General features: G+C 39.7%; 1 protein-coding gene across 1 annotated transcript; it reads left to right on the plus strand.

The window, feature by feature from the left end:
- LOC129074460 (V-type proton ATPase subunit S1-like protein) lies at window positions 1-25,992 on the plus strand. The gene is made up of 7 exons (XM_054578272.1): window positions 1-95; window positions 6,249-6,289; window positions 6,532-6,590; window positions 8,083-8,318; window positions 19,146-19,196; window positions 21,592-21,832; window positions 25,690-25,992. Exons 1-7 carry the CDS (start codon window positions 1-3, stop codon window positions 25,990-25,992), a joined length of 1,026 nt encoding a protein of 341 aa, XP_054434247.1.
- Window positions 25,993-27,083: the final 1,091 nt, after the last annotated feature.

Consider the following 27,083-nt stretch of genomic DNA (forward strand, 5'->3'; position numbering starts at 1 on the left):
ATGGGAAGAAAAATCTTGTTTAGTTTTTCACTTATTTTTTTATGTATGGGGTTTTCACTAACTTTGGACCAAATATTTGCCAGGAAGAATGTAAGGTGAGTAATTGCGTATCTTTTAATGCAATGCATTTGCGAGCTTGAGTTCAAGCGTGAAATTTGGTGGTCCTATATTTTTAAAATATTGTTGCATAGCCACAATTGTTTACAATTCAAAATGGAACTAGATTAGATAATTCAGCAGCTACTAAAATCATTGAACTAGAGTTATAAATAAGAGATAAAGACAGTATCTTTATTAAAAGAGGGAAGAGTTGTTTGTTCAAAATACCCAAGAGACTTTTGTGTTATGTACCCAAGTATGTATCTATGAAAAATAAATCAGTATTCAGGTTTCTTTTATACTTACAAGTAAATTTTATTTTCACAGTTTCTCTGGCCATTATTATGTGAGAAGAAAGTAAAGACAAATTTTTAAACCTCAGAAATGTATAACCCATCTTTCAAAAAAAAGGTGTTAAATAATTTTAACTGGTAGGAGATGACAATTGTGTAGAGTACATACTCTTCAAAATCAACAAGCAAAATTTCTATTTCTGTTTTCTTTGTCCTTTTGGCTTCTTTCCATACTATTTAAAGGAGCAAACAGAGAGTTTTCTATATAAGAAATAATATTCAGAACCTGAGTAGCAATTAACTTATGTCTTATCTTTTAATTACTCACTATGCCATTTCAACAAATGCATCAGGGAATCTTGCATAAACACAAAGGACAGAGGCAAGCAGGATGATATGCCCAAACTTGTGTTAAAGAATTCTTAAGTCACCAGGTGATAAAAGCTATAAGCATAGACATTTTTAAATTTGGTTTCCGTCATTGTTTCCAAATCAATTAGTATAGTACTTCCTTTAGGCTCACTTTCTAATAATAAGTGACCTGTATTCCTTAGCAGTATTTCCTCACCTGGTTTACAGAGAAATGACTGATTTGTATATTATTATACTGGTATATGTACACAAAGAACAATAAAAATCCCATTTCTGTTTTTGAAGCAAGGTTAATGGGATTTTAAATAATCTTAGCTTCAGAAAGAAACCTAGAAATCACATAAATCAATGATCATTTGAGCCTAATAACATGACATATTATTTTATTATGAAGAAAACAAGAGTTGCTGTTTTGTGAATGTTCTTTCAAATTGTGGATCTGAAATTAAAAATATTTTTCAATTCTTAGTGGCAATTTAAGTTTCCTAAATCTCAAGGGAGGATGTGTGTATTATAAGCTTATATTTTGTATATAACATGAGTGTGTTGTATGTATCCTAAGCTTAGAGAGAGTAGGGGTCCTCGCTCTCCTGCGCACGTTCCTCCCTCATTGGGTTTATGCTTGAACCAAAAGGAAATCTCCCTCTCACACAGTGTCGTATGTGATCTTTCATTTCCACTTCCCTTTCAGAGTTTGCTCATTAACTTGTTAGTTCCTTCATGGATGAAACACATATGTTTTTAACACTTGGTGCTTTTAAATAGCACCTAGGAACTCTGCTAGGTGCTGAGTCTACAAAGGTGAACAAAACAGATATAATCCCTGCCTTCAGGGACCTTTAAATCCAGTGGGGAAGGTGCTCATTAATGAATGATATTATTACAGATAAATTGTGGAAGATGCTGTGAAAGCAAAGTAGGGGAGGCTATGGAAACATATAACAGGGGGATCTGAACTAGCCTGAGTAGTTAGGGACACTGAAAAGATATTTAATCTGTGATCTGGAGGATATGAAGGAAATAGCTCAGAGGTAGGGGGAATGGGAGGGTGGAGGATATTTCAGATGAAGGGAGCCGCAGGTGCTAAGACTTTTATGAGGGAAGAGGGAAAATGAAGCATTTGGGGAACTGAACGAAAGAATGCCGGTGTAACTGGAACAAAAAGCAGAGGAGGTGGAATGAGGTGAGCATAGCTAGCGGGCTGAGGTCTTTTAGGGCCTTGAGTCCAGGGTGGGAATATTGTCTTCATCCTCAGTAGAATCGTGAAAGAGCTGGTCACCTCACCTTCATGAGGGTGTACTTGGGAGACTCATGCTGGAATACCTGGCACATCAAACATACGGTGCCAGCCATGATGCGCTTCGGGCCCTAGGTTACTTTCCAGATGTTACAGAGAACCCTTTCACTGGAAAAGGGTCTGAATATTTTGACAATGATGTAGGTTTAATTATTTTTAAACCAGTGTTTCTCAGTTTATTCCCACAGATAATTTTTTAGTTCTTAGTTCAGTCTAGAGATTATGTAGTGATACAAAAATGTCTATGTGTATTTTGTCTTTGCTTGAAATAATGGCTTCCCATAAAAATCTTATTAATTCAGGCTTATGGGTATGGGCAAGGCTAACTTATAGGTTATTTAAAAAAGAAGTATAGCAGCATTATTGTGTATTAATGACCATAGATTCATGCAAATGAAAATAAACCTGTGATATCAGCTAGAAGGTTTTCATTAGAAAATTCTTAATTTTTAATTAGTGAATTCTCAAGCCAAGTATGTTAATGATATGGTAGCTCGCTCATTCGTTCATTCATTCATTCATATACTTTTATTCAATACACATTTATGGAACTTTTCTGCTAAATGGATACTTCCAAATAACTTGATTTTTAATCTTATTTAGGTAAAATATATCTCATACTTTTGTTTTTTGTTCATTAAGACATTTTAAATATTTTTTTTAAATTTATTTTTAGACAGAAGGGAAGGGAGAGAGAAGGAGAGGAAAAAAATCCATGTGCAGTTGCCTCTAGCACTCCCCAATGGGGACCTGGCCCACAACCCAGGCATGTGCCTGGACTGGGTATCGAACCAGTGACCTTTTGGTTCACAGACCTGCAGCCAATCCACTGAGTCACACCAGCCAGGGCTATTCATTAAGACATTTTAAACTTGAATACTTAACCCTGTGTCTTGAAGTATGATTTTTGAATAAAGTTCAAATTACAGAAATTGTGAAAATCTGTTTGTGTACAGTGATGTTAGAAAAGCTGGAGCTCCTCAGGAAGTATTTTCCAGGCATTAATGCTTCTTTCAAATGTTCAGTTACTTTTTAACTTGCACTACAGAGTCTGGAGTTCAGATAGATAGAGATCTTTGGCTAGAGTATATTTTTACTATAGTTACGTGATTACTTTGATCTGGTCCTTACTTTTGCTGTTCAGGAAATTTGCTTGCTTAGTATTCCTAGATATGATTGGGATCAGAGGATTGATTCATGCTAATCCTACTTACAAGAGACTTCGTATAAATTAGAATGCTAATTGATAAGATTGTAGAGGAACGCATCTTTTTAAATACACTAAATTAGAAAAATGTATCAAAGTTATGCATGTACATGATTTTTAAAAATTCAAGTGCTATCGAGACACATAGTAAATTATAGAAAAAATTGTCTCCTGTTTAGTCAGCTTTTCCCCAGTAACAACTCAAACATTTATTTCTTGCACATGCACATGTTGCATGCTGACAGCTACAGGTGGGTTGCCATGGCCCTGCTTCAGTTCTGCGTCCCATGTCTTCCCATTCCAAGACCCAGCCTGAAAGAGCCGCCCCTGCTGGGGCATGCTGTTATCGTGGCAGAGGGAAAAAGGCCCAAGGCAGCAGACATATGCAGACATGTGCAACTCCTCTTAAAGTTTGTGCAGAAGTGACACACTTTTGCTTCCACTCATATTCCATTGGCCCAACCAAGACATGTTGCCTGGTCTGATGATGGGGCAGGAAATACTCTTCACCTGCAGGGAGGCGCTGAAAGATGCATGGCCAAGGGCAGGGATACAAATCGCTCTGCTATTGTTTCCAGTAAGTTGGGAACACTCATACAGTCCCGTACTGCCACGGTATTTAAATAATATGTGTATGTGATTTAAATATGCGTAGACAATTTCTCAATTTATACATTTTAGACAGTGCCTAACTCCTTACTGTTTTTATTGACAAAGTTTCTGTCTTTCCCACTGCCCTCACCTTTCTTTCCTTCATCCCCATCGCCCCTCCAATGTAGTTGCATTACTATTGTCAGTTAAATCTGTGCTTGCCTCAGTGCGACTATATATTGTTCACTGACAAGCCAGTTATTAAACTATAATTTTTTCTTTTTTCTTTTTGTACAGCAATTATAGTATAGTAACTGGCTTGTCAGTGAACAATATAGAATGGCTGAAATTAAACACTGACTACCAAATGTTACAGGAATATGGAGCCACATGAAAACTCATACACTGAAATTGAATGGGCACTTTACTCTTTTTTTTTTTTTTTTTTTTTTTTTTTTTTTTTTTTAGTTAAATGTCTATTATATGACAGCCATTCTACTTCTGGGTGTCTATTCAAGAGAAATAAAAACATATTCCACATAAACCCCATCTTTATTTGTAATAGCCCCAAACTAGAAACATCATAAATTAAATGTCCATCAGTGTGGGTGCATATACAAACAAAATAGGGTCTATCCATAAAATGAAATACTTAGTAATAAGAAGAATGAAGTGTCGATACATTTAACAACATTAAGGAACTTCAGTCATTATAATAGGACCGAAAGAAGCCAAGCTCTAAAAAATATGTTATATGATCTTATTTATATACTAGAAAACGCAAACTAAATCTAAAGTGACAGAAAGCAAGTCTCTAGTTGCCTGTGGCTGAGGGTGGAGGGAACACATCTCATGGCAGAAGTGCATGGGCAGACTTGTAGGATATCTCTTTATAGTGGCAGGTGTCATGGGTATATGCATATGTCCAAGTGCATTAATTGTACAGATTGAATGGATCCAGTTCATTGTACTTAAAGTGTACCTCAATAAAGCTGGTAAAGTGAAAAAATAATTTTATGCATTCATGAATGTATTAACAAGCAACTAACAGACATCATGGTTACCAATTTGTCATCTTCAGAAATTCTCATTAGATAATAAAAGTTGTGTTACAAAATGAATGGTGCATTTAATTTATAATTGGTTCCATAAAATTATTTCTGAAGCACTTTACTATGTATAGATTTAATAACTCTTTAGCTAAAAATTATGTTTTGCATATAGCTCATGAGATGTAGTATATATGTTTTTCTAATTATAACAATGTTATGAGTTTATATGCTAGCGATGCATACTGGTGTAGGACAGGTATCTTTAAGTATATAGTTGATATGCATTCTTGCACACTACAGATACAACTTATGGAAAGTTTAAAATGTACAATAAAATGTAAACAATTTTATGACATTTAGGACACGATTGGAGATTTAAACACTGACATGATATTTAATGTTAATTATTAATGCTTACTAGATAAAATTGGGCTGCTATTTTAGAAAGTCCTTAGCTTTTAAAACTATATACTTAAACGAAATGATTTCCGATATTTTCTTCAAAATAATACTAAATAGGGGAAGTAGGTGAACTTACAGGTGAAACAAGGTCGGTTATAACTTGGTAATTACTAAAATTGGATGATGGGGATAGGTACTTAGGTGTGTGTGCCACATTTTCCTTTTTATATTTGTGTTTGCTTGCAATATTTCACAATAAAAAAGGGTATATATCTTATAACTTAGCAATATTACTTCTAGGAATGTATATGAATGAACTTCACAGCGGCATGAACAAACAATTCACAATAATGTTCAATGTAGTAAACATTCTTAACTATTTAATAGGACTTTGGTTAAATAAATTGATGCGTTTGTATGATATAATACCACATAGAATTCAAAATTACGTGAGAAAAATATGTAATAAGATGAAAACATTTGTGATATATTTATATATGTATATAAATATTTATAAAATTTATAAAATTGCATTTTCCAAAAAAGGATAGTTGCAAAAACTGGTTTTTAAATTTTACTACAGTAGTGTGTTTGGGTTTAGAGTGAAAACAAGAAGAATATATATTATAATTTATCTCTTCGTAATGTTCAAAGATACTTTTTTTTGGCAATTGAGTTTTTAAATAAAAAGAGTTGAATATTTTCACTTTAATATGTTAACAGTACAATGTAGTATAAAATTTAACTGTAAGATATTTTATTATGCTTTATTGCTTTAAAGAATGTATAATGAGTAGACAGTTTTGACAGGCTAAGGTTCTGCTCACCTACTCTAAGATGTAACAAACCGAAATATCCTCCTTAAAACTTCATATAAAATCTGAAACGTAGATATTTGTTCTGCTTCTTTTAATGTCAATTTTTCCTTGTTTCAGCTCTCAAACGTCTTCGAATAAAGAAGTGGTTGGAAAGAGTGGTAAGACCTCTGACCACCTTGTGAGCCCGTGGGGCGTGAGGGGGCTTTGTCGGTGGTGGCCTGAACACCGGGCTGGCACCGGGGGTCTCTCGTGCGAAACTCTTCTAAGCTAGTGCATTCTCCATGACGAGCCAGAGGAGGCTCCGGCCTGGTGTATTTCACAGTGCTTAGCGTCTTATTGTCACTGAATGACATGAATGAATCATAATGACATTTAGCCTTTGTACTCATTTGTTTGACAGATCAACAGAGTAATGGAGATATGAAACCAATCCAGAATTTCACAATACCAATCACACAGGTATGGCTATGTGAGCAAACTAGATTATGTCTTATACATTTTAAACACATTTTAGTCAGATCAGAGCCACTTTGAAAATATAAATAATTCTATTAAAAAATAAAATTCTTGTTTGAACTTTGGTTGGGGAAATGTATTATGATAATATTATAGTTAACTTGCACCTTTCTTATATGTGTTTTCATTACAATATTTAGTTTAACTTTTGTTGCTTTCCAGACAAGATCACTCTAGTACCATTTTATCTTTGATGACAGGCAAGCTTGGGTTGCTGCTGTCTGCGAAATTTCTCTTTTATTTATACTTACACTGGAGTAATTGGTATGGGATGGTTCTAGATAAGTGGATCTTCTTTTACATATAGACCTGCCTTGGCGACTTCTAGAGTCATACAGTAAAGTGCATTATCTTAGGCTTCCTGGAAATCGGCAAAGATTTCAAAAGAAGTAGGATGATGTTAGAATACTAGTGTGCTAGTTTACGTACGTTCAATGACCTAGAGCTGGCACTGCCCAGGACAGTAGCCACTTGCTGCATGTGGCATTTAAATTTAAATCCAAATGAAATGTTGCTGAGTCAAATAAAGAAATTAAGCTCCTTAGTGGCACCGGCCACATTTCCAGTGCTCTGTGGCCGCGTCAGCCGTTGGACAGTGCAGACAGGGAACATTTCCAATGATGTGGATTGTTCTATTTGACGTAATGGTCTGGGGAACTATGACTGATTTTTAAAAACCTCTTCTTTTCTTGAACATATTCACTTCTTTATTTAAAGTCCTGAATTATCTGGGTTCTTGTGATATTATTTTCTGATGAGATTGCTGCTGTAAGTCTTACGGAATGGTGACTTTTTTTAATGAATAGACTTCTTAAAAGTAGTTTTAGTTTTACAGAAAACTGACAAAAAGTACAGAAGATTCCCATATACCCCCTCAATTCCTCTCCCTTCTAATTTCTCCTATATTTAGCATTTTTCATGAGAGTTGTACATTTGTTAAAATGGATAAGCCAATAATGATAAATTATTAAAGTCAATAGTTTACATTAGGATTCATTCTTTGTGTTGTACAATCTATGGGTTGTAACAAATATATATTGATATCTATCCACCAGTACAGTATCATACAGAACAATAATTTCTTGGCCCTAAAAACTTGCTGTGCTCCACGTATTCATCCCTGCTTTCTCCCCCAGCACAGTGACTTTTTAAAGTCTATAATGATAATGTTATTTGCAAAGTTTTTTTTAATTTGGTCTTTTCCACTTTTGGTGATTTGTGGACCTGAACTTACGTACCTTTCAAGTATACCTGTTATTTTGTTATGATCTGGTTCACTCATTTCCTTTGCCCTACAATAGAATGGACTTTGGAGCTATAGAGAGTTCAGGGTTTCAATAGGTTGTAAATTAGCTCTTTTACTTCCAAAATGCCTCTTGTACCATGGAAACAAACGTCTCTCTCTGTTTTATTTTGTTTTGTTTTGTTTAACTAGGCCCTGACCTACAATCTGAGCAGTGAAGGGCATTTAGAAAAAGAACCTTGGAATGCATTCAGCCATGATAGCCCGGTTAACATCTCCATGGATGGAATTCCCTGCATTCTCTTTTGGGCCAAAAGAATAACAGTGAAGTTTAAGAACCAGACCTGGCTGGACCTTACAGAGGAAGCTTTTGGCCAGCGGGCAACGGTGGATGCTAGCAACTCAAATTGCAGTGAAGAAAGTGCCAAGTAAGTGGACCATTTCACCAGACGAAGATCTTAGGGTGAATGTAGTCTATTAACTAGGTGGTGCAGTTTTCTTTCATTTCAGAAAAAAGAAGTAGCTTCCTTTGTATATGAACCCGACATACATCTATAGGGAAATGTTTAATGTCTACAATGGAAGGCCAAGTTAGAAATTTTTGAGACTGTTATTTTTTCCTAAGCAATTTTCTTCTGAACTCTTTAGCGGATTGTTACAATACCTTGTGAGAAATCAGGGATCTGAAAAGGAAAGTTCTCAAACTCATTCTGAAAAAGAGAAACGGATTCCATGCCTGCTATCAGCTCCAAACATGAGATGTCAGACTACGTTGTCTCATCAGAAAAGAAATTTCATATCACAGAACAGAGTCATACATATTCTTGTGGGTGAAACAGAAAGCTGACTCTAGTCAGGGCAGATGCTTGATTCTAGTGAGTGTTCTGAAGTTGTGGAACATTGTTTGCAAATATGCGAGGATACATTTGAATAGTCGAATGTCAGAGAATTCTTTAGGACATTTCAAAATGATTAGAATAATTATGTTTGATCTGAAATAAACAGATTAAGCAAATATCCTATTTGAAGAGGAAATCAATTGCCAGTGACTTTCCCGGCTTTTCAGTCATCCACGCAAAATTTTTTTCTTGTATTTGTTTTGGTCCAGGGGGAGGAAGTCTGGCATGTCTCACTTGCTTTCTATAAATCTCCTTGCTTTCCATATTTTCTGATATAATGGAGGCTTTAAGAAGAGTCTGTTCTGGCCTGGTTCATATGAGCAGAATGGTTTGTATAAACCATAACATACCGTGCATGTGCGCGTGCACGCATTCTTTTTATTTTTACATACTTTGGCTGGAAACGTATTTTTATTCCTGAAATTTTCATTTAAAAATTTGTGACATTGGGTAAAATGGCTTATATTAATATAGACTTACAAGTTATATTACAAGTCTCATAAGTATCTAGTTATTCAGAATAACTCCCTCTTATTAGGGAACTAGGGAATTATAAGCATAAACATCCAGAGTCCTCCCAGATTTGTTTATTCTGTTACAGCATGACTGTCAAAGAGACTCCAGCCCTGCTGAGAGTTTCGGACTTTCCCCTCAGGCTCTAATCAGTTCCCTGCAGGGCTCTTGAGTTGTGGTCAGCTGCTCAGAGAGAGACTGATTGCCTGGGGATCATCTTGCCAGTCCATGGCTGACTGACTCTCCTCAATTCCATCCACCCTGACCTCAGGATGTTTGTGGGCGAGAACAGGGCACCACAGCTCTCCACTGGGCTTTTGAAACCTTAACGATCACTGGGAACCCAGGGACAGAAGGAATGAAAACTTGGCTTCTAGGCCCACTTGTGCCAGTGAGCTCTGTGACTTTTCAAACCACAACCACCACAGGATCATCATCTTTGAGATGGAAATGATGGCATCTGTTAATTGTAACTAATGGGCCTTGAGCACTTACCATGGGCCAGGCACTGGGCAAGGACTTCACAGGCACAATGTCTGCTATTCCTCACAACTCTATTGCAAATAAGTCCCTGAGTCACCGGCACTATAGTTATCTGCGTTCCAGGTGAGAAAGTGAAGGTGTGTAGAGGTTAGAAAACTTGCTAAGATTATTCATCTAGTATGGTAATAGAGCTGGGGTCTAAAACATCCCTAACAATGACATATCGCCTCCTCTCTCGGCCTTATCTCATAGGATTATGAAAATCAAATAAGGAAATGTATGCATGAGAACTTTTAAAACTTGTCAAGTCCCATTTGAAGTATATGTTAGAATGCCTTCCTAGCAACACTGATGATAACTAGGGTAAAATAGTGTCTAGCTATCTGGCAGAGAGGCCTAGAAAAGTTTTGGTTTTCATACTGGACACATTAATGATCGGGAGGGACCTGACTTTTCTTCTTGGATATCGCCCTAGAATTCTGATAGCGGAACTGAAGTTAAATATTTTAGCTGTAGTTAGAGTTGATAGGCTTAAATGATTAATGCATGTGGAAAGCTGTTATTCCAAGAACTGAAATACATGGCCTAGTGATGCCAGGAGGTCAAGAAGCAATTCACCCTTTTTGCCCCAGGTGGTCAGCAACTGAGATGGTATCTGAGCCATTGTGTTCCAGGGAGGGAATGTCCACGATGCAGATAAAAAATTGTTGATCAGCAGATAAAGAAATGCTAGGAAAATCCCCATTGCACTTATTAACCTTTCCCCCAAACCCCTTACCTACCCTTTTCTTCTCCTTATAAAAAGTCGGCTTGAGATGAGATGTTAAAATGGTTTTTGAGGATACATAACCTGCTGTCCTCTCAGCTGGCATCTGAATAAAGTGCCCATAAAGATTCAATCCTTTTCTCTACTTACTGGTTCTGGTAGTGACAGGCAGCACAAATGCCGACTTTTCTGATTTTGGTTCTATTCAGGGCAATAACTGAGCGTAGCACCAACTGTGCTTCCTGCAGTCCTGCTCAGGGGGCGTGTATCCTGAGAGCCCACCCAGGGGGCTGAGTGGGCGGCTCCCCAGGATGTGAGCGGGTCAAGGACCAGCAGCTGAGACTGAGTGTCCCTGATTCCCAAGAATGACACAGATATGTGAGATGCCTTTGTTGTGCTGGCCAGGAACCTAATGTTCTCAAGAACCAGAAAGGGAGTTACTGAAAGAAGAAACCTAAGCAAAAACATAGCCATGTAAGGTCAAAAGCACAGATTAAAAAAAGATGACCACGTTTTAGTGCTTGGAAACAATGTTCAGGGAAAGGCAAATTGTTGGCAGACAGATTTCCTATGGAAGTCTAGTTAAATAGTCAAAGCCCTACAAACAGAGCATCATCCAAGCATCTGTCTGTATTTTGAATTTAGGCAACTATAGTCTGCAGGATTCAGAATCCATTTTAAATGCGGGCAAGTAGGGAGTTTGGAAGGGTTAAAAGAAGCTTCTTTTGAGTGACTCGTTAGGTTGTATTTCTCTTTTGTGTTTCCAGGTTATGCTGCAGTGCTTAGCACTTAAAAGATTCTCACTGAATGATGGTTGCATTTACTTCGTTGAAGTGAGGCCTCGCGTTCTTTACTGTGCAGTGGAGCGTGTTAACAGCCTTCACTGAAACCAGGACTGCGGGAGAAAACGGGAGCGTTGGACTCCCGGCGGCTGTTGAGCTACTCCGTCAGGAGAAGGGGGCAGAGATGAGGATGGTCTCCGCAGGCTTTGTTTAAGGTTTAGTTTGTAAGCTGTAGAGCCAGTTTATGGTACCTAAGCTATTGTGATTTTGGATAAACGTAGAGACAAAGAGTTCAGTCCCCATCTGGAAGGAGGAAAGAAGGTTAGAGAGAAAAGGATTCTGTGGCTGTAACCTGAAGGCTCAAGGCCCTGGGTATCCAGAACAGACATCTCTGCTATGGACGGATCCTTCCAGGGGATGACACTGTTTGTCCTTATCTTCCTTCAACCAATGAGAAGGAGCTTACTAATCAGTGGATCTTGGAAAAGTGCGCAGGAGGCCCCCTGAGAGGAACAGTTTTATGAGATTTTAAAGGCGCCCCCTCTCAGACATTGGGTTTCCAGAATAGTTAGCCCTACTGTGTAACCCAGCCCTGGCTAGCTGGAGGGTTTTCAGAATAGTTAACTTTACTGTGTAACCCAAACACGTCAGGCTGGAGGGGCCTTGTTTCAGAGGCCCCTGTACCTCTCTATTCTCAAGGGGAAACCTCCTTCTCCTATAGCTTAGTCTTTCCCTGGGGGAGATTTCAAAGGGAACTTCTTTGCCCTCTTGTTGTGCTCCTTCCTCATGTAGGTTGGCCCTGATTGACTGCTAGACTCCCCGGTTGATATATGAGGCATTGAGTATGATGACTAGCTCATCAGTATAAGCCCCAGCAGCTCCTGATATGTGTTTCTTTTTATTTGTAGCATAGAAGGGGGAGAGAACAATTTGTACATCATCCCAAGTTAGGTCCTAAGTCAATGATTACACTTAACTAAGGATTTTGTTCTTTGTAATAACATTTTGAATCAATCAATTTGTTTCCCATTATCTAATTGTACCTGGGGTTTCTCTTGGGCAATAACAATTGGCTTTGGGAAATCAAAGGGAGCTCTTGGCTTTTTCATTTGCCATTAAAGTTATCTTTACCATTTACCTATGTGCCTTTCCTTTTCTTTCTTATTCCTAGTTTTCCTTGTTTCTGTTTCCCTTCTTGAGTTTCCTCCAATGTCCTCTCTTTCTGTGTGTCTCTTCCTTCATCCTTTCCCACCTTTTTTCACTCTCTCAGTTCCTTCTCCTTTGCTTCTTCCCTCTACACAATCCTTTTGGACTTGCACAGTCCCTCTTCAATGCATTCCATCCTTCTGCAACTTCCCTAGTCTAGAAATCGCTAACCCCATTTCAGTTTTGTAATTTAGTTTTGATTACCAAAAGCATATATTTTCTCCCAACTTGGTTAGAACTTTCAATTTTTAGTGACAACCAAAAGTAATTAATTAGCATTCTTTAGGTTAATACATTGATGATAACTTCCAGAAGCAGTTCTTTACCCCATTGGCAGATGCACATAGTGCTCAAAAGTGAGCTGTTTTATCATCTCGTTACCTTGACAACTGCGAGGAGGATGGAGAAGAGGGGGAGGAGATACCAGTCTTGGGCAACTTTCAGCCACTTCAGTTTTAAAAGTACCAGTTTTTCTCTTTTACATTAAAGGACAGGGAGTTATTGCTTCTGGGGACAGAGAAACAAAGGAAAGACTTAGGGAGGAGGAGGCGGCAGGAGAGAGCCTAGCGTGCTGCTTTGGCTCCCTAGAAAAGTTATAGGAAAGGAGTGAGCCAGGGCTGCCTTGGCCCACCTGGAAGTCAGAGGAAAAGGGGGCCTGGAGACAGGACAAGGGGTGAGCCTGGGTCAAGCTGCCACTTCCCACTGCTTCCCTGGTCGCAAGTGTCCTTGGGATCCTAGAATTTAGGAGGAAATAAAATGTGTATGCCCAAGAAGGGGCACAGCTACTTCTTGAGAGGGAGAGAGCAAGACATTCATCTGGCAAATACTACTCTGCCCCTTGGGGAAGAGATATAGATAAGGTTGCCAGAAGCCTCCTGGGGCAGAGATGTGTAACAGATTTACAAGAGTTATGATTTAAACATATTCATCCCCCAGCCACGTTTTGGAGACAGGAAAGACTAGGGACTTGTGTGTAGGTCCAAGTGTGCTGCTTGTGAACAGAGCTCCCAAAGGCCGTTACAGCTTTGGTCATCTCTCACTCTCTTCTGTGCCTTGGTTTCTCCCCTGGTCGTCTAAAGCAGCCAGGGTGGCTCGGAGTGCTGGGTGGCCAATCCTTATTGTGCACGTCCCTGGATGCCAAAGTTACCTTACATTTCTGGGAGTTCCCTATGAGGCTCCGGCATGTCTTAGGGATTAAACTCCAGATACCTCAGCAAGGCCCCCACTCATGTAGGGACACCCGAGAACTCGGGCTGGAGGGAGGATGTGCCTTCAGCCGTCAGGGCCCAGGCAAACCCGAGCACTGATTTAGATTTTATCCCTGTTTCTGCCTCCAGACACAGGCCCAGCATGGTTGAATAATCCATTCTCTCATGGCTGCACCTCCCTTTTAGTCCCGAAGGTGAAACAGGCAATCGAACCTTGCTGGCGGACCATACTCACTGTATTTTGGGCAGCTGGAGTCAAAGGGTGGGATCTGGGTCATGGCACCAAAAGATGTTACTGGGGAGACCCAAGTCAGGGGCTCCCCCTCCTCAGTTCTTGCCTTGTTCACAAGAGAAGAATTCAGGTGAGAGATAAACACATACGTATATAGTGGAATGGGATAGCAAGTTTATGAAAACACATGAGCACAAATATGCAGGTAGGCACCTGGCTACTCAGAATCCCACGTATGGTGGAAATAAAGTTGTTAGTGAGGTGTTTTATACACTTGAGCACCTGGTTACAAGTGCACAAGTGCACAGATAATCTGAGTGCGCTGACTTGGGGTGCAGGGGTTAGGTTATATATTTTAGTCAGTTTCTAGGTTCCCCCTCATCCTCTCACTTCCAGACCTTGGGACAGTCACAAAGTTTCTTCCCAATTAGTGAGACACACAGATTTCAAGGGCTCCCCTCGTCCTGTGCTGTCATGGTTTTGACGTTTGGAACGCTGGGCGGTCTCGTTAGACCGGGCTCAGGACTGCTGAGCTAACTGGTGAGACACGCCTCCCTTTGGTTTCTAGCCTCCTCTTTTAGGTTCTTTGTTAGATCATGAAATTTCTGTTAGAATAAGTGGCCAGTCAAATCTATAAAGTTCATTCAAGAAATGCATTTTAGTTTTTAAAAATATTTTCAGTAATTTGTAACAGATTATCAAAATATTGCTGAAAACTTGCTTTACTGAGTAAATCCACTTATAATGTGTTTGGTAATGAGTGTATCTAAGGTGGCTAAGCTAATGATGTTAGAAAATAAAAATATTTCTCTTAGCAATCTTATTTATAAAGTGTATTTTAAATACCCCATTCTTTTTTTCCATAAATAGTATTAAAATAAACTTCAGTTCAATCACTGACATTTTTATTTCCTGATAAGTAGAACCAAATTAATGAGGTTATATATCTCATTATATACTTGGTATTTTTAAAACTTCTATTTGGACATTTTATAACTATGTGCTTTTGCTTTTTTGGTCTTATAATACATACTGAGATGTTATAACTTCTGTATGTTATAATGTCACATACAATTGTCGTCCTTTGTGCATTTAAATTTTTGATAATTTTCCCCTTTTCATTATTTATTTAATCATTCCCATTTTTAACCTATTGAAATGTAAATGAAACACACTAAACAGCACTTCAAGTGTACAATTTAATCAGCTCTGACAGATGTGTCCACCTATGAAGCCACCTCCATTTACATCACCTCTAAGAGTTCCCAGGGCTCCTTGGTGAACCATCCCTCCTGCCCCTGCCACCTTGCCGGGTAACCGCTGAACTGCTGTCTGCCATTATAGATTAGTGTGTACTTTTTGAAATTTTTTATAAATATAATCATATAGTTTACATTTTTTTAGTTTGCTTCCTTCCATTTTAGCATGACAATTTTGATATTCTCCTATGCTGTTGCACATATCATGGGTAAGTTCTTTTTTATTGTTCAGTAGTAAGTACTCCATTGTATGCATATACCGCAACTTTTTTATACCATCCACCTCTTGATGGAAATTTATTTTTTTCCTGCACTTTTTAGATAACTTTCCAAATAAAGTTTCAATAAACAGTCATGTGTATCTTTGTAGGAACACCTATGTCATTTCTCTTAGATAAATACCTAGGAGTGGTTTGGCTGGAACATATTGTAGGTATATGTTTAGTTTTTTTACTTTTATTCTTATCTCCTCCAGTCTTCCTTTTTCTTTTTTTTTTAAAGATCTTATTTATTTATTTTTAGAGAGGGGAGAGGAGGGAGAAAGAGAGAGAGAAACATCAATGTGTGGTTTCATCTCACGTGCCCCCCTACTGGGGACCTGGCCTACAACCTAGACATATGCCCTACACTGGGAATCGAACTGGTGACCCTATTGTTCTCAGGCTGGCACTCAGTCCACTGAGCCACACCAGCCAGGGAAGTATGTTTAGTTTTTTAAGAAACTGCCAAACTTTGAAAAAGTGCTTGTACCATTTCCTTTTCCACCATCATCATAGGAGAGTTCCAGTAGCTTCATATCCTCACCGACACTTGGTACGGTCAATGTGGGCTATAGAGAAACTACTTTTGTTTCCACATGGTTAGTAATTCCTGAACACCTTTCACTGGGACCTGGGTTAAAAGATAAGTCTGGGAGCTAAGTAAGAGACTTTTTCCAGATGAAAGTGTTTACATGCCAGGCAATAATGAGCTCAAGACTGTGGGGACATTCCAGGGCTTGGAAACCTAGAGAGGCTTCTCATCTTCCTCTTGGAGACATATGTTTACTTACCATGGTGTTAGACGAGCAGCCATTCGTCTCTATTGTGGTGAACTATTAGCTCCCATCCACAGGCTAATGAAACTCACATGCTTACAGTCTCAGGTAGGTACCCAGGATTCTTCCCCCTTCTCTTTTCAAGGAAAATTTTTTGATTTAAACTTTATTGTATTTTTTTCCATTACCATTTGTTCCCCTAAACCGTACGCCCCCCCCCCCCCCAGCAATCAACATACTGTTATTCATGTCCCTGAGTCCTTTTTCCTTTTTGCTCAGTCCCATCCCCCCCTAACTCCCACCCCTCATGAGCTGTCATCCTGCTCTCCATCTATGAGTCTGTCCCCATTACTGAGGAAAATTTTTGACGCTAAGGAAGCAAATGTGTCTCTCTTCTCTCGGAGGTGTTGTGGAACTGCTGCCTCTCCCCTATATAAACTCCCAGATCCTTGTTACCAGACAGGAACCAGGCCTGGAATGGGTCTTCCTCAGGTTGGATGGTAGTGTGTGGGTTCTTGACTTCATACAGAAAGATTTCACAGCACGAGTCCAGGTGATTTTGAGAATATGTTAATAAAGCTGGGGACAGCGAAACAAGGAAAGGCTTAGGATAGAAGAAGCAACAGGAGAGTTTAGGCTGGGCTGCTTTGACTCATTGGGAAGTCAGAGAAAAAGGGGCCTAAGAGGTGGGTTCAGGGATTAGCCAGGTTGAGGTGCTGCTGCCCATTGCCCCCGTGGTTGCAAGTCTAGTGGGGACGCTTAGAGTTTAGGAGATGCACCCCTGAGAGGGAAGAAAGGTGTGGGCATGCCCCTGGGATGGAGAGAACACCCTGGGACCTTTGTCTTGAGGGTTTTAAAGTCTGAGAGTTTAGGGGAGGTCTTAGGGGAGGATCTCAATACAATATTCATCGGCTTTATGCTGATGCACCCAAATGGGATTTATTCCCTTTACTTCATCCATCCTTGGGTGTGGTTGGCGCAAATGGCACTAACTGTATTTTTGTTATCTGTTTCCCAGAGGAGAGTGATTTAAGCAATTTACCCCCTGATAGGAGAGACCTGTAAGTGTCCTTGGTTATGGAAGATGGGATTTTGCGATTTACTAGATGGCTGTAAACTGGCCATTTAACTATCTGTTTCCGTTTTCCTATTTCACTTGTCCTAGTTTACTAGCTGGTCTTAATAATTCTGCTGTCCCTCACATGTACCATAAATCCCAGCCTGTACAGGAGGACATCTGGCTCTCATCAGGGGGAAGGGCTGGGTTAAAAGGGAACCAATGTGTTTATTGCTATGGGTAAGTAAGAAGTTGTCTCTGCTCCAGAAAATCTCATGTTAAATTTCAGGAAAATGTGAATAAATATAGATATTGATATAGAGAGATCTGATCAGTTCACTGGGGAGGAGTAGGGAGAGGCCGTAGGAGGAGGTTGCCCGAGGCAATGGTAAGCAGTCTAGGATGGGATTGGCTGAGAAGCTAAATGCGTCCAGAGCGCTTGGAAGTATGGACCAGGGGTTTTAAAATAAAAGGAGGGCAGAGACTGGCTCTCGGGCCCTCTTCCTCGAGAGTGCCGGGATGATCATGCTGCAGCTGCCTGCATTTCCTAAACGACGGTATTTTGGATGGGAAAAGAAACTCCAGGTTCAGCCTAGGATCCAGCCGGCCTGGCAGAGGGTGGAGGGTTATTCTTCTCTGGGTGCTCTAGAGGGGACAGGCTCTGTGGCAGAAGCCTGCCATTCCTCTACAATTGTGTAGCTTTTTCATCTTATGTTGTTTTTGTTTGTAAACTAATCCTATAGAAATAAGATAATTAAAAATTAATAGGAGAAACAATAGGGGAACTCAGGAGTTAAAGAGTTTAGCCTTAATTGATAGACTTAAGTGATTAAAGCTGTGACTTGATAGTTAAAGATTTTTAGACTTAATTGATAGGCTTACGTGACTAATGCCTATGGAAAGCTGTTATTCCAATGTTGTGTAGCTTTTGGATACAGACTCCTTTCTTTATCACCAAACCTTTGCCTCCAGATTTTTGTCTAGAGGGTGGTGGCGGGCAGCAGGACCCCACTTGCTGTTCAGTAACACTATTAAAAACTTAAGAGTAGGTATTTTTTAAAAAGTTTGAGCCATTCTGATTACTGTACCATGATATCTTATGGTGGTTTTACTTTATATTTTCCTGATGACTAAAGATACTGGGCACCTTTTCATGTACTTTTTGGCCATTTGCATGTAGGGGGATTGAATTACAGGATAGTTAATAAGATTATGTGCTCTCTTGAGGGTCATTACACTTATTTAAAAGATGTGTTAACCTAGATGCACAGAAACAATGGACTGGGCTTACTGAAGGTCAAGATAAACCTTTTAATAACAAGTTATATACCTGGGGTGTGACTACCCACCAAGACCTGTCCAGTTAGAAACTTATGATCAGATCACTCTGCGAGGTTACTTTCAGTAGAGCCCCCCTTTTTTGCTGCACAGGTTGTCTTATTATTGAATTGCTAATACTCTTTGTTGTATTCCTGATGCAAATGCCCTATGTGTATGTGTTGTAAACATTTTATTCCATTTTTATGCCTTGCCTTTTTTTTGTTTTCTTAATGGTGTCTTTTGAAGAGCAAAGTTTTTTGAATTTAATAAAGTTCAATTTATTGATTTTCTTATGGTTCATACTTTTATGTTTTTTCAAGAAACCATTGCCTGCCTAAAAGGTTGCAAAAATATTGTTCTATGTTTCATTAATAAGTTTTTTAGTTTTAGTTCTTACATTAAGGTCCATGATTCATTTTGAGGTAATTTTTGAGGATAATGTGAAGTTAAGGTTATTCCTACTTTGAGGGATTGTGTTGTTTCTGTGTTCTTAGGTTGTCTCTGAAATTTGACGATGCTGAAAATCCCAAAGGCCTTGATATCAGGTAGGTATGGATACCACTTTGGAATTCCATAGGTTCAGCACTTCATATTCGCTCCATATACAGTGTAATTTATTTATTCGATATGTCCGTACCAAGGGCCTGCTACGTGCTAAGCAGTGACATGTGAAATGTCACATCTACTTAATTACACTGAAAAGTCAGTGGTGTTATGTGATGGGATCTTAAAGTAATTCTTTAGTTTTTACTAAAGCATCTGTAGTTTCCTCATGTAGGGACCTAGAGTACACATGAATACATGAATGTGAGAATGTGTTACCCTTTTCCTCTGGGCAAAGAATAAAATATATTTAAAGCTCCAAGGGCTAAGGCTCTGGTCTGAAGTTATTTTCTGCAGAGCTCCTTACAATGAATCACACATAATTTAATGATAATGAAAAAGTGTCTGTTAGCTGAAACCCTTAGCAGAGAGTTTACTCAAGCTGACATTTTTCTGTGTTTCTGTATGGACGTTTGCATCTGCCAAAGATGCTTTATCCAGGCTGTTAGGGACTGCTCTAAGGAAGGGTAGAGGGTGGCAATTTTAAGGCATTACATATTTTTCTTATAAAAATGTTTCCATTCCCATAAGATCAACCTTTTAGAGGAGATAGCAGCTGTGTCTTTAACATTACTTGAAAAACCAGCAGAATGTGTGAAGGCAGTCCTGCCTAAGCTGTGTTCTAGGAACTACTTCTGCTCTCTGACAACATGTAGAGGATTCCCCGGAAGAGGCATTCTGTGGTCAAACATGCTTGAGGAAGACTGCATACCATGTGTTCCTCTTGGAGATTCGCAGTGGCAATTTGTGTATTAAGGCTTCTGTGAAGACAAGCTCTGCAGGAAGATTGTTGTACTTGGCACCTTTGATTAACCTACTGTTTACCATGTTAAACTCCACAGAACACTTGCCTACCTGCAATGGAACTCCAGTGTTTCACTGCTAATCATTGAGAAAATGCATGCAATTACCTTTCAGAGAAACTCTGTAAGAAAAATAAAATTCTGCAATGTGACCAAACACATATATGTATCCATTTGATATAGAAATAAATATTTTTTATTCAAATCATACTTTTTTCCTAAAGGAAAAATAGCTTATGGTTATTTTTTTTCTGATAATAAAGGTGTATGCAGACACTGCCAGCTCTCACATATATCTTGGGCGTTTCCACTGGAGACCAACGTAGTCCGCCCGTTCAACTTTCAATTGCGTCTTTCTTTGAAAGTCTCTGGCCAGTCAGACCCGCTGCCTCCTATACCTACCCCAGAAGCCCTCAACCAGTGACCAAGAGAGGTGTAGAAATATCCCAGCTCCCTCTCCTCTGTGAGATAGCTCAGAGGCTTGGTTCTACTCTGGCTTCCAGGGTTCCCCGTGGGCATTAACTCATATCTTCCCAGAGTGGGAACTCGCTTAATGTGTCCTATTTGGCTACCTTCTGTTCTTTTGTTATTTCTCTTCTCTCCATTCTACATATTTTTAATGATTAAACGACCAAATTTGGGATCAACTTCCAAAAATACCTCTTATATTTATATTCTTGTCTCAGGATCTGCTTCTGTAGGAGCTCAAACTAAGACAAGGCAATACATGTCAACTGAAAACAGAAAATTCAGAAAATACTGAGCTATCAAAAGAATGTAATGAAAACCACCCATAACTCAACTGCCATTTGTAATCGCTATTAACATTTTGATCTCTGTCTTTCCAGATTTTTTTTCTATGCCGTCACACATTTTTTTTTTTAGGTGAGAAAAATGATCATAGCATATGTACATTATAATATGTCTATGGCTGTAAAATATTCAATTCTAAAATGGCTGAGAATGAGGGCTCTGGTCTCCAGATTGGATTCAAAGCCTAGCTCCAATATTTTGCCCTGTGAGTGAACTTGTGCAAGCTATATATTTAACCCTTCTGTGTCTTAGATTCCTCATTTGTGAAATGAGGATACTAATATATATCTTTTGCATTGTGGTGGAAATTTAATAAAACATACATAGAAAAACATAGACGAGTGCTTGACACATAGTAAGAGCCATTGCTATTAATTTTGACCATTATTTATTCAGGTAATTCCATATTGATGTCCACTGAAATTTTTCTCAATCTTTTTGCAATAACAAAATTGTGTTGATTCTAAAACAGAAAAAACCTAAGTTTTTTGTGTTTTTCCTTTTGTAGGAATTGTATTGCTTACTTTTGGGGGCTGCCTGGTCTTTTGCTTTCATTCCCATCCCGCTGGAAGCTCTTGTTCAGAACCACAATGAAAGGCTGCCTTCGAGCCAGTTCTACTCTCTGACAAAAGAGGGCGCGATTATACTGTTTATAGATGATGTCCTGTGTCAGCATAAGCAACAATGCTTTGGGGTAATGCTGTTTTATAATTATTTTCAGATTCACCCTTACCAATTACAACAAGTTTTCCAGGCAGAGCTGGTTTAGTTTGCACCGAATTGAAATTATTTTTAATAATTCAATCCAAGCAACTTTTAATGCAACTGGTATATACGCTCCTTCAAGTTATTCCTATCACTGCCAGCGTGTCAGCAGTGTACAGCAGTCTGACGCCCTCCTGTTGCCCAGCGACCTGGATGACCCGTCAAGCCTGTGGGAGGTCACTTTTGTTGATTTCCAGGTAATAAACTGAAACATATCCTCTTGTGTATTTGGTGCCAAAGAAACTCAGTGTTTGTTTGAAAACATCTGAAATAGAAACATAGGTGTTTAAGGGAAAGAGATGAGTGGACACCTTTAAAGAAGTTTGTTTTTTGTTTGTTTGTTTGTTTGTTTTATCCTCTAAGGTGTGAGACAGGATAGAGTATCTCCTCTCCCTACAGACCGCCAGCCCTCTTCAGTTTCCATTCAGCTTTATCCGCTCACTAGTAAATTATCAGGGAGGAATGCCAGCAACCTAAGCCCGAGTAAAGTTGTGGCCTGAAGCCCAGTGACTGACACTTCCTGGAGTGAGAGGCCCTTCTAGGGAGAGGATTATCAAACAATTATTTTATTTCCTTCAGGGAGTGGAGCAGTGATCCTATCAGGGCAGATAAGAAGTACATCTGCAGCCCGAGCGACAGCTTTGGCAGCTAGCGTAGGAATGGCGCTGTCAGCCAGCGAGTCAAAAATACCTCAGAGATCCTCTTGAAAGTATTTGGGGAAAGGCATGGGGGCAAAGAAGTTCCTTTTCCCCACCAGAACCTCAGGCTGAGAGACACCTGTCAAGTTCTTCTGTTTACCTGTGAGAAAAACTTTGACTTGTTCTTGCAACTCACTGAAATACCAGGCAGTATTGTCCCTTTTATGGGCATTTTCCAGTCTTCCCTATATATATAGGGAAAATTTCCCATATATATGGGAAAATTTTATATATATATAAATTTATATACACACATACATTCAGGGTCTGGTAGAAATAATGCCTACTTTTTATTACAAAATCTTTTATTACCGAATCATAGCATGCAATTCTATAACAACATCACACTCAAACATGCCATATGCCATTTTAGGTGAAATGTTCAGATTGCTGTCCATCTCATGCGAGATATTCACGTACCCCACCAACCACACTTCTGCTGGACCCTGTATATATATTTACAACCTCCCCTCCCTGGCCTTGGAGAGGTGAGAGGCAGCTTGGGGTAGGGAAGGAGCTTGCATGCTGTAGCCCAACAGCACCAGTTTCCAATTACATCTCAGCCACCTGGGCAAGTTACTTCTCCTTCTCAATTTCCTACCTATCTTTATGGATGTAAAGAATACATTGCCTAATATAGGCGGCAACCCCAGGACCCTGTCAGGCCTGGATTAACAATGACTGCTGCTTATGAGTCCCCTCTGTGTGTCAGCACTGTTGCAGTTGGTTTTCAGATGAGGTGACTGGAGCAACGATGATTATGTAAGTTTTCAAAATGATATAACTGGTAAATGGTAGAGGCAGATTTGAACCCTGGACGGTCAGGCTCTAAAGACTCTTTAATACACATATGTGTGTGTGTGCGTGTGTGTGTGTGTGTGTGTGTGTGTGTGTGTGTACATATATATATATTTTTTCTCTTTCCCTCTTACCTCTTAAATAAAGAAGTGGAAAGAAAGAGCAATGAGATGGTAATAATGAAAATAAGGAATAACTCACACAGAATCTTACCTAATTAGAACAGAAGAAGTGACTGATTTATGCCTCTGCCTTGTTCCAGACATGACTTAAGGTGACTTAGAGCCATACTACAGGAAAAATAACTTTGCAAAATGGGTAAAGACATAAGGGTTAAGAAAAATAAAGGAAGAAAGGATCAGTTAGATCTGGTGAGGCTGGTACACAAAACCAGAAGACCGTCTGTCCACCCTGGCTGGAGGCGCTCAGTAATTTGGCTCTGAAGCTTTGGAGCAGCCAGCATAAGAAAGAGTCACCCAGTTCATGGAGTCCATAAAACTCCCGAAAATGTGTGTGAACATTTTCAGGGATAGATGAGCAGTATGTCGATCCCTGGTGTTGTGCAACAGGTGCCAACAGTTTGGACAGCAGCCATATGGCGAACACAGCATTGGGTGTTGTTGAAAAACCCTTCGTGGAGGCATGTGGCAGAATGCAAGGCAATCCAGGGAGGGGCGATGCTGGTGATGGCGGCTGAGGGGTGCGTGCAGAAGGCTGCGACGCACACATGCAGCTTTGCTGATCTGCCGCGTTCTAGGAATAAAGTATAGACGCCTCAGGTAGGCCAGCTGGCAATGGTGGCAAAGGGTAGCCAGGGTCACAAAGAGCTATTTTATTCAATTACAGATAAATTTTGCTCTGTAGGAGTGTAGACCGAGTGTTGCTAGATCTTTTGACTTTTCAGTGGAAGCTGGATATCTGGATTCCTATGGGAAATTTTCAGGATGTTCAGAACTCTTGCCCAAACAAAACTCAACAGTGGGCTAGATACACAGCGCTTGAGATCTGTAGTTCAGAAAATGGGTGGACAACATGCAGGTGCTCTCCATAGATACTGTTGGACTCAACAAGCCTTGTTAAGAATTACAGGGCAGTCAGTGTGAGGACACTCTCTTTGCCTGGAGTTGTAGCATCAAATGAGGCCAGTTTTGGTATTTGGGGAGTTGGACTCTTCAGACACTGATCTGAAGACTAGGCCACTTTACCTCTTCATAGAGAGGGCAGGCCAAGGATCCCAGAAGCCAGGCCAAGAATCTCCTGCAGAAGCTGGTTTGGATTCACTCTAGCGCACAGACGATTGGGCGAGCAAGGCCCCTTAAGCCTGTGGCATGATGAGAGGCTGCAATCATTTTAGCAGGGAAAATGCTACTGTGCCCACTTAAGTCATTCAAATGCATTCTCAGGAAAGCACTCATGGATAATTCAATTTTCTGATGTACTTTTAAAAAATTAACTAGGTGTCTAAGTGAAGTGACACAGCGTAGGGTTATATTCTAAAAGCCAGCTAAATGTAGAGACTGCCTTTCACAAATGATTGCTCTGTTTAAAGTAATTACTCTGTAGCCTTGTTTCTTTCATTGTGACAGTATTTAGATATCAGGGCCAGGTTGCTGATTTGAACCTCTCTGGGTTCCAACTAATTAAACCACTTCATTTGCACATATGGGAAAGCTTTCCTTTGTACTGTCTGGGCAGGATGTAAGGAGGGGCTGCTATATAGCTCTTCCAGAAACAGTACCAAGTCTGTAGGGCACAGCAGATAAGAAGGGAGAGGTGATGATGGGAGGGAGGAGAGCTCGGACACACCAGGGGTTAGGGGTAGTAAACTGGGAAGGGACTCCGAAGCCAGACTGCCTGCCTCTGAACTGTAGCTTTACTCTACTTCCTCTTGCGTGACTCTGGGCCTACTTTTCTATGCCTCAGTCTCCCCATCCATAAAATAGAGATAAGGTAATAACTTATAGGCTCCTGTAAATAGTAAATGAGTTAAGCAGCATCTGATACATAAAAAAACCTTCAGTAAGTTAGCTTTTATTTTTTCCTATGTTTTACGTAATTGGGAATCATGTTATTTCCCCTTAAAAGCGTTTTCCAGTGTAATTTCTGTCAACAGAACTAAAGGCAGAAGAATTGAGACTTAAAATTCTTTGTGAAATTTATACGAACACATAAAATTTTGAGTGTGATTGGATATTAGAGACACTGCAGTAGTTGTGGTTTATGAATGAGAACATTCCTAAGAATCAGATTAAAAGAAGTTTCATTTCAGATCATTAAAATAAATGTTTTATTTTAGATCCTTGACTTTCATGAGCCTCTTAATTATGATAATCATGTATCCTAGAGGAGTTTCTGGGTCAGCCTTGATTGAAAATTAAGTTTTACTGTCCTCTAATCACACTCACATTTGTTAGATCATGTGCTTAAATTATTTAGCAAATATGGACGCAATATCTTAAATTTGGCTAATTAGGGGTCCAGATCCCCCAGCCCAGCTGAAAAGTACCTCCTAGGAGAGAAAGAATATGTCACTTCAGCTCTTCTTTTTCTCCTGACAGATCCAAGGCTTTTCCATTAAGGGCGGACAGTTTGCCAGGGCCCGAGACTGTGCCTCTTCCTTCTCGCCAGCCGTTCTGATCGGCCTGGCCATGTCCCTGATCCTGCTGCTGGTTCTGGCCTATGCCCTGCACATGCTCATCTATCTGCGGTACCTGGACCGGCACTATGACTTCATCCCCTCTCCGGCCCACTTCCCTCAGCTGAGAGCTCGAGATACAGCAGAAGAGAAGGAGCTGCTGAGGAGCCAGGGAGTTGAATGCTATGAACTGAGAACCCAGCAGATTTGCAAAATGTATGTGTAGCAGCACAGGCCTTTTCTCCCTCAACAAGTTCACAATGGGCTCTGAAAGGAGCTGTTTCTGTTCTTGCTGTTTGATTTCTGATGCAAGATTTTCACCAAATCGCTTGATTAAAAAAAAGAAATACATGCAAAAAATACATTTTGAAGTATCTATCTACCTACTTAGGTAGACTTGGGGCAATGAAAAAGGAATTCTTGCCCTGGCTGGTGTGGCTCAGTTGGTTGAAGCATTGTCCCATAGACCAGAAGGTCGTGGGTTCAATCTGGTCAGGGAAGTGTACAATACACCATCCGCTGACCCCCAGGCCCTCTCTCTCCAGAGCCCTTCTACCCAAGAGCTCCCACTTGACCTCTGACCATGGCCCAGCTAGCCAAGCCTGGCATTCCCTCCTTATCCCCCTACCAGAACCCCTCTTGCCACTGCTTCCTACCTTGTTCAGAACATTGAATCCTAGTAGTTATTAATGCAAAAAAAATTAAAAAAGGAATTCTTAGGAATTGCACAAAAATAAATATGATTGTTCATTGCCTCAAAGCTACCTTGAAAACAAGAGGATGTTTTATGTTAGGGAGATGAAAACACAAAAAGGCAAACAAACAAAAAAACACACCAGTGCAATATAAAGAAGGGAAAACACAACTGTTCCTTCTTGTCTGTGTTGGTTTGGATGTGATAAATATAGAAATAATAAATCCAAGGTTATCTAGAAGATCTGAATTTAAAATGCTTTTTAACATAGTTTTCATTGTTCAGAAATCATGTCACAGTTTTGTTTTAAAAACTTGTCTTTTGCCTTGGCTGCTGTGGCTCAGTGGTTTGAGTGCCGGTCTGCGAACCAAAGGGTTGCCAGTTTGATTCCCAGCCAGGGCACATGCCTGGGTTGCAGCTCCCATCCCTGGTAGGGTTCGTGCTAGAGGCAACCACGCATCGATGTTTATCTTCCTCTCTTTCTCCCTCCCTTTTCCTCTGTCTAAAATAAAATAAAATAAAATAAACAAAATCTTAAAAAAAAACACAACTTGTCTTTTTTTGTCTTTCACAGAACTAAAGGGGGACTCTTGTCAATATGGTAGAACACATTATTCAAAGGT

This window comes from Pteronotus mesoamericanus, unplaced genomic scaffold, assembly GCF_021234165.1.
Source record: "Pteronotus mesoamericanus isolate MK-2021 breed Mesoamerican mustached bat unplaced genomic scaffold, CSHL_Meso_final contig_50, whole genome shotgun sequence".
NCBI classification, from domain to species: Eukaryota; Metazoa; Chordata; class Mammalia; order Chiroptera; family Mormoopidae; genus Pteronotus; species Pteronotus mesoamericanus.

Bases quoted from the DNA above. Each gene is read 5' to 3' on its own strand.
- LOC129074460 (XM_054578272.1), top strand. From the start codon at position 1: ATGGGAAGAAAAATCTTGTTTAGTTTTTCACTTATTTTTTTATGTATG. The intron at 96-6,248 runs GTGAGTAATTGC...TCCTTGTTTCAG, and splicing joins TTTGCCAGGAAGAATGTAAG to CTCTCAAACGTCTTCGAATA. The intron at 19,197-21,591 runs GTAGGTATGGAT...AATTATTTTCAG, and splicing joins CCCAAAGGCCTTGATATCAG to ATTCACCCTTACCAATTACA.